The following is a 16,867-nucleotide window of genomic DNA, read 5'->3' on the forward strand; positions in this document are numbered from 1 at the left end:
GCAGTTGTTGGCAGTGCCCTTGCGAGGACGGGATGCGTTCCAAGCCAGCAATTAAAAATGCTGCCTGAAATCTAAAGGCTTTGGGAAGGTGGTGGCGACGGGATGGGAGGCGGAATCGGGCCCAGGGCTGCTTGTGCACTTTGATCGTTTGCATTTTTTCCTTTGTTGGAAAAATGTTTAGTCACTGCATGGTTATTATTGGCAGGCCAGAGTTGTATTGCTGGTGGAAGCCTGAACTTGAATTCCGGAATCGGTGCTTTAAGATTAAAATGGCTGTTCAAGGTAGTATGTTTAAAGTGTGGCTTAATGAAAGTGTGTTTTAAGAAATTCTTTATCTCACACTCTAAAGAGATCTGGACACTCTTGGCTTGGCTTATGCATGGCTTGTATATTTCTTGCAAGGATTTTTGTTTGTTTTCAAAATAAGCGAGATAAGCACAGGGTGCAAAGTTTAAAAGGCACAGTGAGTGGCCAGCAGGTGTTGTGCTGAACCAAGCTCTGAACTCCCACATGGCTGACCATCTTTGGGTCCTGGGCCTGGCAGTTTGCTATCTCACTTTCCCTTTCTCTCTCTCTCTCTGATCAAATTAAAAAAGAAATAATAATAACAAAATTAAATAAGTAATTATTTTGTAAAAAGGCACAGTGAGAATATAATCTAGAGTGTGCCTTCTTCCCACATGGTTTCTCTTTCCATATGCTACCACTATTAACAGTTTCTTTGATGAATTTAAACATAGGCTAGACTCTGCTGGTGAGAAAGTGAGAAAGCGTCCTCCACGGGGCATGGTCTTGCCACAATCCCATCTCCTCCATTTCTTCCTCCTTTTGAGATTTTGGTCATGCACGCACATGCACTGGTATATTTTTAAAGATGAAGTTGGACTCCAACTGTTCAATCAGCCATGTGGGATCCACCTGCCCCAGCCACCATGCCACTGACTGGCTCAGGTTTATTTCTTTAAACTTCATACAAGTAAGGAATGTTTTCTTTCTCTCTCTCTTTCTCTTTTATTTTTGCCACAGGGCACATGTGTTGGATTGTGAGAGAGGGAAAGTGAAAAATCAGCCCCGGAGGAGGGGGAGATGGCCATACCCAAATCCCTTCCTCTTCATTCTCCTCCTGCGATTCTGGGCATGCATGCACAAGTTCCTGGCATGTTTTTAAGGCCACCATATCCAGGACTTGAACCACAGAGTAGGTCATGTAGGATCTAGTACTTAAACACCATGCCACCTGCTGGCCCCAGGAATAATTTCTACTTGTTGATTTCAAATACTTTGTTGGCTTTTGTAAACTTCAACTTTCACCCCTTGCAAATATTGGGTGGATGTTAGGTCCTCAGTAGGCCATGAACTGAGGCCAATTTGCCCTGTTTGGCTAAGGTGACAGCCTCGGTTCTGAGAAATGACTACCTTTGCCTTTCTTTTGTGAGGGTTGTTCTTGCATCCAGTAATGTTTTTGGAAGTTAATAATTAAAGAAATTGTGCTTGGAGTGAGGTGTGTCCCTTCAGTGTACACTAGGGTAATTGCCACCTTGGAGGGTTGGGAAACAGGATGACTACCTTTCTGCTTCCTAAAAATCATCCACTAATCTTTGGACATTGAGCTCCTTCAGTAAAAAAAGAAAGGAATATTCCATAATTTTTTTTCCTTTTAATTTTGCCAGAGGGTATGTGTACTTGCCAGAAGGTGTATGTGCTAGCTGGAGAGGGAGAGGAAGAAGGCACCCCCCCTCCAGTGGGGTGTAGTCACACCAAAATCTCTTCTCCATCTCTCCATCCTGTCAGGAATTTGGACACACACACACACACAAACACACAACCCTGGCATGTTTTTCAAGCTGCTGGTTCAGGGATTCAAACCTTGAGGTTGGTCAGGGTGAGTGCACGTGCCTTCTAACCAAAAAGAAAAATACTGTTATATGCCATAAGTCAAACTTTGCCTTTTATAAAACAGTTCTCCATATGTAAAAAGAATGATTGGGCCAGCAGGTAGCCTGAAGTTTAAGGCATTTGGATCCCACATGGCCAATTCCACAGTTCTAGTCCCAGACCCGCAGCTTGAAAATCATGCCAGGTGTGTGTGTATGTGTGTGTACCCATGTGTGCCCAAAATCTCAAGAAGAGAATGGCGGAGAAGGGGTTGCATGTTGGCCATTCCCTCTGGATGGTGATTTTTCACTTTCTCTCTCTCCCTCTCTGCCAAGTGCACACATCCTATACTTAAAAACAATTTTTTTTTTTTTAACCTCAGATTTTGCAAGTGTCAGCTCTTGTGCTCTGAAAAAGATTTAACACACAGAGGTGTTTTTGTTTTTTGGTTTCTTTTTCTTTTTTTTTTTTGGAGAGGTTTTTGCTATAGGGTGTGTGCGCTCGCCAGACAGAGAGACAGAAAGCGAGAAATCACCCCCCAGAGGGGATGGCCACACCGCAGTCCCTTCTCCTCCATTCTCCTCTTGGGATCTTTGGCATGCATGCACATGTGCCCGGCGTGAGTTTAAGCCACCGGGTCCGGGACTTGAACCGCGGTCGACTACGTGGGAGTCCAGCGATATAGCCATTATGTTAGCTACTGGTCCCGGTTTTTTTCCTTAAGCTTATTTATTTCTTCCATGAGTAAGAGAGATAGAAAGAGAGAGGCGACACCCAAACAAGGTCCATATGCCATGATCCACCCTCAGCCTCAGCCAGTCCTGGATTGGATCATGGATATATGTATTCCAGGTGGGTCAGCTTTGCAGTGTCATGTTTTGCCACTGTGACACTGTCTGGCCCCTAGGCTTGACTTCTTTATATTAGGGTGTCAGGAAAGCTGCATTCTTTCTAGGCATAAATGCATCATGACTTTTCCTACAACCCAATACTTTCTCAAGCACACCCCATTGTTCAATGTGAGGTCCAACGAGGCCTGCTGAAAATACATCAAGAAACTGCTGTGAGTTAAATGCCACAGTTAGAAGATAGGGCCAAGTATCAGATGCTGGCTGGCATTGAGATTCAGGGGACGTGAACCATGGTCGACTACATGGGAGTCCAGTGACATAGCCATTACGCACACTGCTGGTCCCTTCTTTTTAAAAATTTTTAAAGAGGTTTTTGCCTTAAGATGTGTGCACTCTCTGAGAGGAGAGAGACAGACACAGTGAGAGGGAAAGTGAGAGAAATCGCTCCTCCCCCCGCCCCCGGGTGATTTCTCTTCATTCTCCTGGGATCTTGGGAACACATGCTCATGCGCCCAGCATGATTTTGAAGCTACCAGGTCCGAGATCTGAACCATGGTTGGCCCTGTGGGAATCCAGTGACGTAACTGCTACGCCATCTGCTGGTCCCAACCCTGGTCTGTCTTCTCCTTTCCTTTTCCAGGCAGCTTCCCAGACTGTGAGGCAATCAGAGGGCTTGGGTTTTATTTTATTTTTAAGAATTATTTTATTTAACTTTATTTATTAGTTTATTTTAATTTGACCAGAGTCGGAGGGAGGAAGGGAGGGGAGAGAGAGAAAGAGAAAGTGAGAAAGCAAGCCGCCAGATCCAGGACTCGAACCATGATCGGCCGTGTGGGAGTTCAGCGCCTTTAACCACCACACCACCACACCACCTGCCAGTCCTGAAGACTTGGGTTTTACAGACCTCCTCTGACCCTGCAACCCTCACACTCACTCAGGTTGGGTGTGACCCTGAATCTGCTCTGAGCATTTCTGGGTTTCCATTTCCTCATTTGTAAGATGGTGGCTCTGGCACCTGTTCGTTCTAGGTCATGTGAGTTTTATAAGGATCTGATAAGAGGTCAAATATGAAAAGAGTTTTGAGTGTGTGCATAAATACAGATTCTGGCCAATCATAGCATGGTTACAGGTGCGTCTTATGGATTCCACTGCATTCTGCAGTCCCCAGTTGGACTGTGTGGTGTGACAAGTTTAACCAGAGTTACACTCTGGTGCAGGGGTGAAGGACTTACATGGGAAATACAGGGCTCACCACCCCTGTGGTTTTAGGAATATATGTGGGAACGATCCACTGGCATGAAGAGAGGTTTGGGATCTCTTCTGGGTAGGTGCATGCTGCTCTGCCGGTTGTGCAAAGGCAGGTGAGGCTGGAGGCAGGTAAGGCACGGGAGAGAAGGAAATGCACCGTTTAACTGCCAGGATGGGCACAAGTATGAATGGGTCAGACATTTGGGCCTGTCACTACACTGGATTTTTTTTTTTAAGAATTATTATTATTTTATTTTGGAAAGGTTTTTGCTATAGGACCCAGCATGAATTTAAGCCACTGGGTCCGGGACTCGAACCATTGTTAACTACATGAGAGTCCAGCAACATAGACCTTACGCCAACTGCTGGTCCCAAAGAATTATTTTTTAAACTTTATTATTTTTGAATTTGATCAGAGAGAGAAAGAGGAAAAGCAAGAAAGCAAGCCACTAGGTCCTGGATTTGAATCACAGTCAGCTATGTGGGAGTCCAGCACCTTTAACCACCATGCCACCTGTTGACCCCTGCACTGGATTTTGTGTGTGTGTGTGTGTGTGTGTGTGAGAGAGAGAGAGAGAGAGAGAGACTTTTTTCCATAGGGCGTGTGCAGTCTCACTGAAGAGGCAGAGAGACAGACAGTGAGAAATCATACCCTAGGCACGGGTGGAGGAATGGCCACACCACAGTCCTTTCACCATTCTCCTCTCAGGATTTTGGTCACACGTGCACATGTGGCTGGCATGAGTTTCAAGCCACCGGGTCCAGGACTTGAACCATAGTTGGCCATGTGGGAGTCCAGCACCTTAACCACCACCCTATCTGTTGGCTCCCACTGGATATTTTCTTTTTTTTTATAAACAATTATTTTATTTAACTTTAATTTTTCATTTATTCATTTTTAGTTTGACTAGAGAGAGGGAAAGTGAGAAAGTAAGTTGCCAGGTCTAAGACTCGAATCATGGTCGGTCATATGGGAGTCCAGAGCCCCTAACCACCATGCCACCTGCCAGCTTCCCCTCCTCCCCCATTTATTTTCTTAATAAAATTGTAATCTTTGGTGACTTTTCCCTAATTCTGTTTTTGTTGTTAGCTGGGATCACATTTCTCTGTATTTATCTGAATAACCATTATTTATTGGTATGGTTCAATAAAGGCTTACTTTTTAAATTTGGTTTTTGCAAGAGAGAAAAAGAGAAAGAGAAGATAGAAGATAGAAGAAAAGTGAAAAATCACCCCTCAGGGAGGAGTCTCTTATGATTTTGGGCATTCATGCACATTGACCTGGCATGGTTTTCAAGCCACCAGGTCCAGGACTCGAACCATAAAGTTAGCCTTGTGTGTTCTTGCCAAGTTTATTAGCATGCCACTGGTTGGCCCCTCAGGCCTAAATTTGAATTTGATTTATTTTGACAGTACCTCAGCAGGCAGAACTATGTTGTTTTTGAGAGCTGCAGAAAAAAAGTAATGATTCTGAATTTCTTTTTTTTTTCTTTAACATTCATTCATTCATTCATTTTATTTGACCAGAAAGGAAGAGAGAGAGACTCTGAGAGAAAGAGAGGGAGAAAGAGAGCGAGAAAGGGAGCTACCAGGTCTGAGACTCGAACTATGGTAGGCCATGTGGGAATCCAGAGCCCTTAACCACCATGCCACCTGCTGGACCCTGCATTTCTTTGATAACCTGACTTAACCCATATTTACTTTTTCAGAGTGCAAGGTTCATTATGATACCTTCACTGCAGAAAAGTTACTGTGGCCAATTTCAGTAGTGTGAATACTAAATGCTCCATCATGATTTTAAGATACAGTCGTTTATAATGAAAGTTAGTTCACCTTTTTTGTATATTAAACTCTTTCCAAAACTTAAAGTGAATGAGTCTCACGTTTCTCAGGTGCTTCTGTCGGTTTGGGAAATGCGTTAACATTTGCATGTGTACACACTTAGTGAGAAAGTACAAGACCAGGATTACAAAGAAACATGTCTGCAAGTGAATAGTGATACAGTTTTGGAATACAGAGAATGTGCTCCCCATGCATCAAAGAGAGGACCTGCTTCTTTACTTATTTTTCTTCTTCTTCCCTTTGTTATTCATTCCCTCCCACACACACACACCTACCTAACTTCCAAAGAGCCCTGACCCTTGCATGCTGGTTTTAGGGAAACCCCCAGGCTAGTGATGCCCTCCAGGTACTTTCCTTGAAGTTCTTTGGGAAACAATGACAAGCCACCTTGGAAGTCACACTTGGCACAAACGTGGTTTCCCTGAGTTGGATCCAGCCATGGAGGCTGAGACTAGCTCTGCCTGGCCAAGCAGCACCGTACTGGGTGTGGGTCCGCGGGGAACTGAAGGATGCGTGGAAGGTAACTGTGCTGCCCTTCACAGAGAGGCTGCTGTGCCTGCCTGCAGTGTCTTTTCCAGTTTTTCCAGGGTGCAGGGCCCCATCCAGCCTCACACTTTCTCCCCGGCGTAGGATCCAGGCTGTTCCTCTAGACCCCGCGTGGTATTTGAGCGGAGCTCAGCTGTCGCTTCCTGTGAGTAACCTTCTCTCAGAGGATTTCCCACACAGCTGTTTACCGCTGCTAGCTGTTGTTAGCCAGATTTAATAGAAGGCAGAGCCTGTGCCCATGTGCATATGAATTGTGCAATTCTAGCTGGAAGACTGAGGCATGTGAATTATTTTAAAATTGGCACCAACCGTGTTTGTAGTTACTGTAGTTTTATTGCTGGTTGAAATAACATCATTTGGGTTATAACAGTGACCTAATCTTACCTCTGTGTTGTGACATTTAGGGATCTTACGTAGAACTTTTCGTGTAGTACCTGCCACTCTACCCTGTAGGTAAGAGTATGAGTTTGGGAGCTGGACTTGAGTTTGAAAATCCCCAGCTCCACTGTTGGCTGGCTGTGACTTTAGGCAGGTGTCTTGACCTGACATCTGAGCTGTGATCTTCTCATTCGTAAGTGAGGGTAGAACCCCTTTCCTAGTGTTCTAGTGGGAATTAAATGGGCTAAGGCAGGTCAATACATGAATAAATATAAAATACGCTGTCTAGCATATGCCAAACAGTATGATAGAAGGACTGTCTCCTATTTTCATTGTTTCTTTTTTCTCTTCTTTAATAATTATTTAATTTTATTTGTTATTATTATTTTCTTAAAAATTTTATTTTAGGGACCAGCAGATGGTGTAATGGCTATGCTATGTCGCTGGACTCCCATGTAGTTGACTCTGGTTCAAGTCCTGGACCCGGTGACTTAAACTCAGGCTGGACGTTGTGCGTGCGTGCCCCAGATCCCTAGAGGAGAATGGAGACGAAGGGATTGTGGTGTGGCCGTTCCCTCTAGGGAGTGATTTCTCTCTTTTTGTCTCTCTGTCTCTCTCTGTCTTTCTAATGAGTGCGTATGCCCTATAGCAAAAACCCTAATGAGTGCGTTTGCCCTATAGAAAAAACCCCTCCCCTGCAAAAAAAAAAAAAAAAAAAAAAAGAATTATTTTATTGTTATTATTTCATTTTTTAATTTGACCAGAGAGACATAGAGAAAGGGAAAGTGAGAAAGTAAGTTGCCATGTCCAGCACTTAAACAGCGATTGGCCAGGTGGGAGTCCAGCGCCTTAACCACCACACCACCTTCTGGTCCCTTATGTTTTCATCGTTAAAAGCACAAAAATAAATCTGCGTGCCATATTTGCCTGCCCATCTCTCTGTCTACCTGCTGATTCACCTCTCTGTACCTATTTCCATACCCATCGATTGCAAGGCTGTGTTGACTTACGTTATAAAACAAACTGTAAAGCAAAACTTCTGTTAACATCAGATTTATTGAAATATTTTGGTTGCCATAAAGCCCATTTACGTGGAAGTCTGTTGTCACATGGCAAGTTTCATTGTTTGCTCTCGATTGCAGTGGTGATTTCCACATCTCAAGTTTTCCCCGGGCATGTCCTGATTCTGGCAGCGCACTTTGCACCATGTTGACCTTTTGCCTCCTTTCCTCAGCAGGCTCCTGTCGCAGCTCCATGGAGGAAGGTCTGAGAATGCGGGGAGATGCTCTAGGAGGCAGTGAAGCCACTCCGAGAGGGTCGGGTCTCCTGGAGGGAAACGGGCTCTGTCTCGGGGACGTTGGCTGAGTACGTGGTCAGTGTTAGGATTCATGAGCCGCTGACCTCTGCGGGAAAAGCTGTCTGGTAAAAAGGAATTGATTACGGAGAATGGGAGCAACATTTGAACCACAATGTACAGAGCAGTCTATTGGCTGTGGATTTGGGGGTGACGTACAAGGTTATTAAATGAAGATAATCGTATGAAAATTAGATGAGATGCTTCAATGCTTTTCCCCAGGAAGTTGTTCCTTTAACTGTCCGTGGTCCTCATGACTTGATTCAGAGAACTAAACAAGGATTCATGTCCTTGAAAAGCTTACAATTTATCTTGGGAGATTAAACGCACAACTTATAAGTGAAAGTCATTTGCCAGCAAGTGCAGGAAAAACGTGCAGGCTAAATGCGTCCTGTATAAGCTCCCTGCTTTGGGAGGGTGGATTCAGGGGCCTGCCAGCACAGGTCCCTGGAAGAGGGGAGCTTTAAGCTAAGTGAGAAAGAAGAAAAGAGAAATCAAAAAAGAACAGAAAGCATCCCAGCTGTGAGACAGCAGCAGTGACTCTGGTCCAGGTAGAGGTGACAGAGATTGTTGAATTTGGGAAGGCACAACGGAGAACCACAATCAGACAGATGAACTCTAGACTGGAGATGAGAATTTCTAAAAATTGTGATAAATAGGTCGTGGTTCTCAGCCTGAGCGTCTTAGTCTGCATCGTGGTGTTCTTTCTGAGAGTGGATTAACATAAGGTGCTTAAGTGCTCTGGTGAGGTCCCTCTCCTCTAGAAGCCCTTAGAACCGGGTGGCACATTGCCTGGCTCCCATGCTAGGCATGCGCAATGGCAGGTGTCCAGGTGTGATCTAGGCAAGCGGGTGCCCAGTCAGTGGGTTTCAAGTGGACGATCCCCACTTGCCTGAGCCGGAGGTGAGAGCTGGGCCCCAGGCCTCTATGCCAGCTTCTCAGATGTGACCTCTGTACTTTGAGTGCAAATACATCTATTTGCGGCCACACATACTGCCAGCTCACAGGGAGGAGAGGGTGTTTTGTCTTTTTTGTGTCAAATAAGTTTCTGGGGATCTCTCTGGCCAGTGGAGGATGCCGCCATAGTCGCTGTCTCTGGTTTACCCCTGATCTTGTCTGAGGGCACATGGCAAAAAGTAGCCTTATGTTAGAAAGAGCCCTCCAGAGGTCATTTTCCAGTCACCTTGCTAGACCAGCTTCTGGGGAAGTGGCAGCTAGTCCGTTCACCCAGGGGTGCCTTCTCTCTTACTCTGTCTAGTTCAGAATTCCAGTCCTAAGGCACAGAATAGTTGTTCGGTGACGATGGGAGGGAATGAGTGAATGGATGACAAGAGACAAGTTATGCTCTGTTTTCATCCATCTGTGTTTTCTCATTCCTTCTGCCTCAGTCAGCCCTGGACCATGGATACAGCTATGCCCAGCATACTCAGGGAGGTCTTGGATGAGAACCCAGAACCCCCCCATGTGGGTCCGCCTCACAGAGCACGCACGGTGTTGTACTGCTGTGCCACGGTCTCTCGCCCACATCCTGCTGTTCTCCCAGTGTGTGTCCCCCACGGACGTAGGGCACAAGTGCATGCTCTGCTATGCAGTTTGGATCCCAGCAGTCATGCTGCGCCCTGGGGGCACCGCCCATCCTGATCTAAGGCAATGCTGTGCCTCACAGATCTGGGTCTGGAAGGAAATCTCAGAACAAGAAGCTCTGCAAACAGGCCAGCCCTGGGGTGACGGAGATTAGAGAGCTGTTGAGCAGCTCTTGGGACACACTGCTGTGAGACGGGGCTGGCTGGAGGTAGGAGCGCTGGAAGAGGTGGAGGGTGTCATCCAGATGTACAGGGAAGGGTGCCCAGGTGGGAGTGGGCTGGGCACCAGGAGGCTGGCCTGGCCTTACATCAGCAAGTGCTGGGGACTGGATTCGGGACAAGATCAATGTGGAGTAAGAGCAGCGCGAGTGTGTTCCTGCAGGGGGAAGAATGCCGAAAGGGAGGGTGCAGGCGTGTGGGAAGGGGGTGAGATCACCTTCCCACTAATGTAGGTTGGCATAGTGAAGACACACTTGAACTGAGAGTGGTGTGTGCACGGGTTGAAGTAAAAGCCCAGAGCAGGTTGACTCTAGGGTACAGAGGGCTAGGAAGAGGAGCGGCCCACTGACTTAGAAGCCAGGAGGCAGAGTGGCGGTAGATTGGGAAACTACATTCATGAGCCTAGAGCCTTTAGCCAGGAGGAAGGAGGAACAGGAAGTGGGGCTGGCACACAGAGACTAGCAGTTTAGTTATACACCGTGCGTGGGACATGGTGGAGCCCCCCAGCAGCCTGCAGAGGCAGGGAGGGGTGCCTGCTTATTGCGACCTTTGCTACCATCCTTACTGTAGCCTCTGGAAGGTCGAAGGGGTAAAGAGAAGAGGCTGCCCAGAGTGGATGGCCTGGATCCACAGACCAACCCAGCCTGCCAGCTGGAGCTGCTGTGGCCAGCTGGCCCCAAGGGCCCTTCCTCTCCAGCACGTTGGGGTTCCCAGCCACAGTGCCGATCGTGGGCGGGGCATGCCTGGGGACTCCAAGGCGGCCTCCAGAAAGAAGTGGAAACACAACATGCGGGCTCCTTTGGCCTCCTGCCCTCGCTGAGAGATGGCAGGAGGAGAGCGATGTACCAAGTCTGGGGCAGGACTCCAAGGTGGGCCAGACACGGACAGGCCTGTCCCAGGCCTTGCTGTAGTGGAGAACTAAATGGGAACGCAGAGAAGAGAAAGGAGCACAAAATGGACAAAGAGGGGGAGCACGTCATCTTCTCAGGAAAGCCCCCTGGGCTGAGCGGTGGCCACCCCCAACCCCGCTCTGGCAGCCGAGGCAAGGTGAATGGGACAGTCAGATCCCTGGGAAGGCTGAATTGGGATGGCCAGGGGATAGCCAGCGAGCAGTGAACCAGGCTTTGGAGAGGGCAGAGAGCCCGATGACATCAGGAGGGAGCTGGGTGGGCAGGATCTCTGAGCCTACCCACACACACGGCCTCCATCTCTGACCCCCTCCCATTAAATTACAGTGATCAGACTTCTGTGAGGTTATCTATCGCCTCCTTGTTTGTGACAGTGAAGAAGTGAGAACAAGGCCCCTGTGCCTTAGCAGGGTCATGGTGCAGGCTGGTCCTCCTGGCAGTGGGGGCAGGGCTAGAGCCCCCAAGGTGGCCGTGGGGATGCTTCAAGAACGCAGTGTGGATGAGCAGTGGGGGATGCAGGTGAGAGCACCTGAGCACAGCTCGCACGCACAGTTCTGTGTGGTTCATTGACACGCCAACGTGTGTGGGGAAGCTGGGCCAGCGCTCGGGAGGTGCCAGGAGCTCGGGGAGGACGTTTTGTTCTGGAAATGGGGGGCATTCATCGAGTCAGTGTAACAAAATGTCCATGTCTGTTCACTCTAAAAGGGGGCACGAAGGCGTATTCCGTACTTTTCTGTATGTTTGCAATATCTCGTGATTTAAAACATTTAAGACAGAAAACCATGTTGCTTTATAATACTGTGACGTTCCAGGGGAGGGGGCATTTAAGGGGTTCTTTTGAAGTCTTTGTAACTCTTAGCTGTCCAGGATTATTTTTTTTTTTAATTTTTGCCAGAGGGTACATGTGCTCACAGGAGAGGGAGAGAAAGAAAAAGAAAGTGAGAGTACCTCCCGTGGGGCATGGTTACACTGCAGAACCTTTGCCATCTGTCTCTGCTTTCAGGATTTTAGGCACACATGCACATGTCCCTGGCATGTGTTTCAGGCCACTGGACCCAGGAATTGAACCTCACGGTTGGCCATGTTGGACCCAGCCACTTTAATCCACCAGGCCATGGGCTGGCCTCAGTTGTCCATGAATTTATTAATGACTTGCCCATTCCACTGGATACTCTGCCTCACCCCTGCCCTTCTCCCTGGATCCCTGATCCCTGGATCCCTGATCCCTGCCTGCTCTGGGTTTATTCTCTGCTGCCTCCCCTGGTGGGAGTCTGTTCACGGGGCAGGTGACGTCAGGGGCTGAGAGATGACACTCTCACTGTGGTCTACCCCTGTGTCAGTCCAGGCACTTATTCCAGAGCTCTTAGGCTGTGGACCCAATGAACTGCGATGGTCTGACCCGAGAAACAGGTTGTCAGGAATGCATCTAACCTTTTCCCCAGTAGTTTTAAAAACTCTGGTCAGGGTCCTTTGTTGTTTAGGGCCTGGGGAGGGAAGGGGAAGTGTCAAATGATCAAATGGTTTTATCTAGTTACCTTTCCTGTGTGTTTTCCATTTGAGGAAATTTTCCTTGGTTGGAGATGTTGAGAACCCTCTGGTCCAGTGTCAAGAGTGAGCCAGGGACCTGGCGCTGGAGCTGAGGAGAGGAGTTGGGTTGCTGGGTGGCCATCACTTCTGTGAAGCAATGACGTGCCTTTCTCAACTGCTGGGGAGGTGGGAGAGGCTGCAAAGCTGCATCTACACCCACCTGGATGGGAGGCAGGGAGCTGGAATTGCAGGGTGAAGGGGTGAAGGGTGTGGCAAGGAGAGCTTGGGCGTGGGCAGCAGACTCTCCACTGACTCTGGCCCCAGAGACCTTTGCCCTTCCTGACTTCATCTTTCCTGTCTCTGATGGGTTATGCGGCCTGGCCACGTCTCTGCCACTGCTCCCTTGTGGAGCCAAGTAGGAAGTGGAATGAGGTGTATGCCCAGGAGGCACGCTCTTGAGGGCACCTAAGGTGAAAAGCGGCCGGCCAGTCCTAGTGGCATTTCGTTGTTTAGTCTGGCACTCCATTTATACATTCGCTTGCACTTGGCAGGGTCCCCTCAGTGGCCACAGGTCACCTTCTGAAGGTAGACCTTAGAGCCACAGTGGTGGCACAGTGGCTTACTCTGACACTTTCCAAACGATGACATTCCCTTTTTCATCTGGCTTTCAAGGTTGAGACCAAAGATGAATTTCAATTTTTTTATGCCAAAATAAATTGGTACTTTATTATTATTACCTTCAAAAAATTGTTGTAGGGTATCTGTGCTCACGGTGGGAGGTGGGGCGAAGAAGTGAGAAATCACCTTCCAGGGGGTGGAACCACCGTTCCTTCTCTCGGGATTATGGGCATGCATGTACATGTGCGTGGTTTGTTTTTCAAGCTGTTGGTTCCGGGAGTTGAACCACTCAGTCAGCCACGTGGGATCCAGCACTTTAATTGCCACACCTCATGACTGGCCTTTACACTTGTACTTTACATTGTCCATGAACTTTTTAAGTCATTTTGTGTGTGTGTGTGCGCGCACGTGTTTAAGTTTATTTATTTCTGGAGTGGGTGTACCTCTGACAGGGCCTAACCCTGATGCAATCTCCCCCACGCACCTGCCTTGCAACCAGTCAGAATCATGGGGGTGCTAAGTCGGTGTACCCACAGGTGCGCCTGATATGTTCAGGTCAACCTGGGATCCAAACCTGGGGCCTTTCCAGATAGCTCCAGGGTCACACACTGGCACCATTCCTCCTCTGCCACAGTGTCTGGGCTCCAAATTCTGTATTTGAGGAGAGAAGGTTTAGGTGTATACATGTTAAATAGACATTTTAATTTCCTTTTCTTTTTAAAATTTGCTAGAGGGTGCAGGGTGAGGGAGGAAGGGAGAAAGAGAGAGAGAGAGAGCAAGCACCCTATGAGGAATAATTGTTATAACAACAATGTTTCTAAGGGCAAGGGTGAGATTTAGAGTCTTTAGATTTGCATAGGAGCTTCCCAGGGCTCTGTTGTCCAGTTCAGTAGTTTGCTATGGCTCCAGCAGGGAGACGCTAGTTCAGGGCTGACCATCTCAGCTACTGCAGAACTTGAAATTTTGCTCATTTTAGGGCATTTAAACCTGTCCAAACAAACAAATCCTGCCAAGTAATATGTAAATTTGTGGAAGGCTTTGCACATTGCTCTCAGCTAAGGGTGTACCACCAGGTGTGATCTCATTTGCCAACTCGCCCTTTCCTTTCGAAGCCATCACAGTAGAGCTAGCAGGTTCTGTGTGCTGGTGAATCCTCGGTTTGTTGTCCTCCCTAGCGTCTGCCTCGCTCTGCTCTGCCTTGCCCTGCTCTGCCTTGCCTCTGCACGTGTCCCTGGGTCTCCACCTGGGTGCTTCTGGCAACATTTCCAATAGCTTTCTGTGCATTCTGAATTCTTCCTCCCAGCCCAGCTCCTCTCCACACTGGGATGCTCCTTCGTCAATCATGGCTCTGCTGAGTGGATGTCACAAGCCAGAATCCTGAGGATTCAAGCCATTTCACCAGCATGTGCGGCCCAGATGTCTCTGAACCTATCTTGAGAGGCCCTGGGTCCCCATGCCCACTCTTCCCTCTCTAGGCCAGGTCTGTCTACTCTCTTCTGGAAAACTGCCTCGGCTTCTTACTGGATGTGCTGCTTGTCTCGGTCCATGCTCCACAGCAGCCAGAGTGGTCTTTAGAGCAGAAGGAGTTACAGGTGACTCCCTTCCTGGGAGCCCTTGGCTGCTTTTCCATCGCCCTTAGCTCAGACCTAGGCACTTCCCCGCACTACCACTGCACCTTCCTCTCCACACCCAGCCGCTTGCCCTTGACCCAGCTGTCCTGCTTTGACCTCACCACCTGGCCTTGACATAAGCTGCCTACCCTTGATCCCAGCTTCCCACCCTTGCTCCCTGACCCCAGCCGAACCCCTTTCCTACCTCCTGGTTCTTCCCCAGATCTGCCTGTAGGCCTGAGGGCTTGCTTCCACTTCCCATGGCCAGTCCTTCTGGGCTTCAGAAGGGAGATCCCTTCTGGCGCTCCCTCTTCTTTCTGCACCTCTGCTCATTTGCTGTTCATTTGTTTATTTGCTCTTTGCTTCTCTGTCTAAATTGCAGGAGGGCAGGGAACCATTTCTGCCATTGTCTGGTTCCTCTCCTGGGCTGGTACGTAGGCCCTCACAAATATCTGCTGAGTGATCAAGTGAATGAAAGTTGGGTGCCTTTCAAGGACCTGCTAGTGGACTCATCCCTGTGTCTGATGAGCTGAAGACTAAGCTAGCCTGACTTTTGCAGCTAGGTTTCCTTGAGATTGTGGTACGTGTTGATTTTGACAAGTCCTCCTTCTGGCCCTCAGCGGGCATCAGTGGGTTAAAACAAAAAATTAATATATGATGAGAATAATACATGCATTTTAGATATTTTATTATGAGTCTTGATACTTCCCCTTTTATTAAAAAAGAATTATTTATTTTAATTTTATTTAGTCATTCATTTATTTTAATTTGACCAGAGAGAGAGAGAGACAGAGCGAGAGAGCGGGAAAGGGAGAAAGAAAGCCACTGTGTCTGGGACTCGAACCATGGTCAGCCATGTGGGAGTGTCAAGCACTTTACCACCATGCCACCTGCTTGTCCCCCTTTTTCTTCCTTTTTCTTTCTTCTTCTTTTTTTAATTTGCCAGAGAGCATGTGTACTTGTCAGAGACAGAGAAAGGAGAGGGAGAAGGCACTCCTCAATGGGCCATGATCACTCTGAAATCCTTTTTCCTTATTTGTTTCATCCTGTCAAAATCTGGGGTATGAGCACACACACACACACACACACACACAACTATTGTCTTTTCAAGCCATCAGGGCCAGGATTGAAATTATGTAGTCAGCCATGTGAGATCTGGCTCCCTTAACCACTAAGCCACAGTCCAGACCTCATTTAGAATATTTTGAAAAAGTTTATTTGCCTATTTTTCCCATATGCTAGAGAGATATAGAGAAATAAGAACTCCAACAAGATGAAAACACCAGGATCCACCCCAGCCTTAGCCAGCCTGGATCTTAGGCAGGTGCACGCCCAGTGTACTCTGGGAGGTTTCTGGACGTGAACCAGGAGCCTTCTCATATGGATTAGCCGTACAAAGCATCTTATTCACGGAGTCTTTGTGGTGCTGCCTGAAACCTGTAATGGTTTCTCAGAGCAGCCCACACAAACACCAGAGGCAAAGGCATTTGGTGCCGGTCCAATGGAAATCAAGGTTCAGGGCCATCGTGGAGTCGTTCTTGGACACTCGGGGTTTCTCTTGTGCCGGTCCTCAGGCAGGTGGTTGACAAGAGTGAGATTTATCTTTATGACAAGTTGCTGGACAGCCATCCATGTCTTGGCATCAGTCGGGTGTAGCCTGGAAAACTGGCTGGAGGTCTGGTTCCAAGGGATGGCTGGGGGTCCCAGCCCTGGCCTCTGCTGTTCATCCCTGGCTTTTAAGCGGGGGCAGCAATTGTTTGAAGAGTCCTAAATAGGTGAGGGGTTATGAAGTGTGGTGACTATTGCATCTGTTAATGAAAGATGTTCAGTCTGTTAAAAAGGACAGAAAAACTTAAATTCAGAATGAACGACACTTCTTTATGAGGAATTTTGCTAATATTTGGTAAAAATGCTCCACGGTGTTACACTCTTCCTATTTTGTTCCAGGTAACCACTAAAGATGGCAGAAGCTCACCAAGCTGTGGCCTTTCAGTTCACTGTCACTCCAGATGGGATCGACCTACGGCTGAGCCATGAAGCCCTGAAGCAAATCTATCTTTCTGGACTTCATTCCTGGAAAAAGAAGTTCATCAGATTCAAGGTTTTCCGCTCTCTGTCTAAATCTATATAGTAGTCACTTTTAATATCTATGAACAGGTCTCTTAGTGCTATTAAAAATAAGTGTTTTTAATTTTTAAAATAATTATTTATTTAACTTTATTTATCATTATTATTACTGTTTTTTAAAATTTGACCAGAGAGAGACCAGGGATTGGGGGGGGGGGGTTAGCACAAGGGACTGAGAAAG

General features: G+C 47.6%; 1 protein-coding gene across 1 annotated transcript in view; it reads left to right on the forward strand.

Moving 5' to 3' along the window:
• Positions 1 to 213: 213 nt before the first annotated feature.
• Positions 214 to 16,867, forward strand: part of CPT1A (carnitine palmitoyltransferase 1A) — a gene marked incomplete in the record, with an annotated part of 77,446 nt that continues 60,792 nt past the window's right edge. Inside the window, 2 exon segments of the mRNA XM_027769414.1 lie at positions 214 to 282; positions 16,507 to 16,660. Of these exon segments, the coding sequence (XP_027625215.1) occupies positions 16,520 to 16,660 (141 nt within the window).

This window comes from Tupaia chinensis, unplaced genomic scaffold (assembly GCF_000334495.1).
Source record: "Tupaia chinensis unplaced genomic scaffold, TupChi_1.0 Scaffold149501_1, whole genome shotgun sequence".
In the NCBI taxonomy this organism is placed as follows: domain Eukaryota; kingdom Metazoa; phylum Chordata; class Mammalia; order Scandentia; family Tupaiidae; genus Tupaia; species Tupaia belangeri.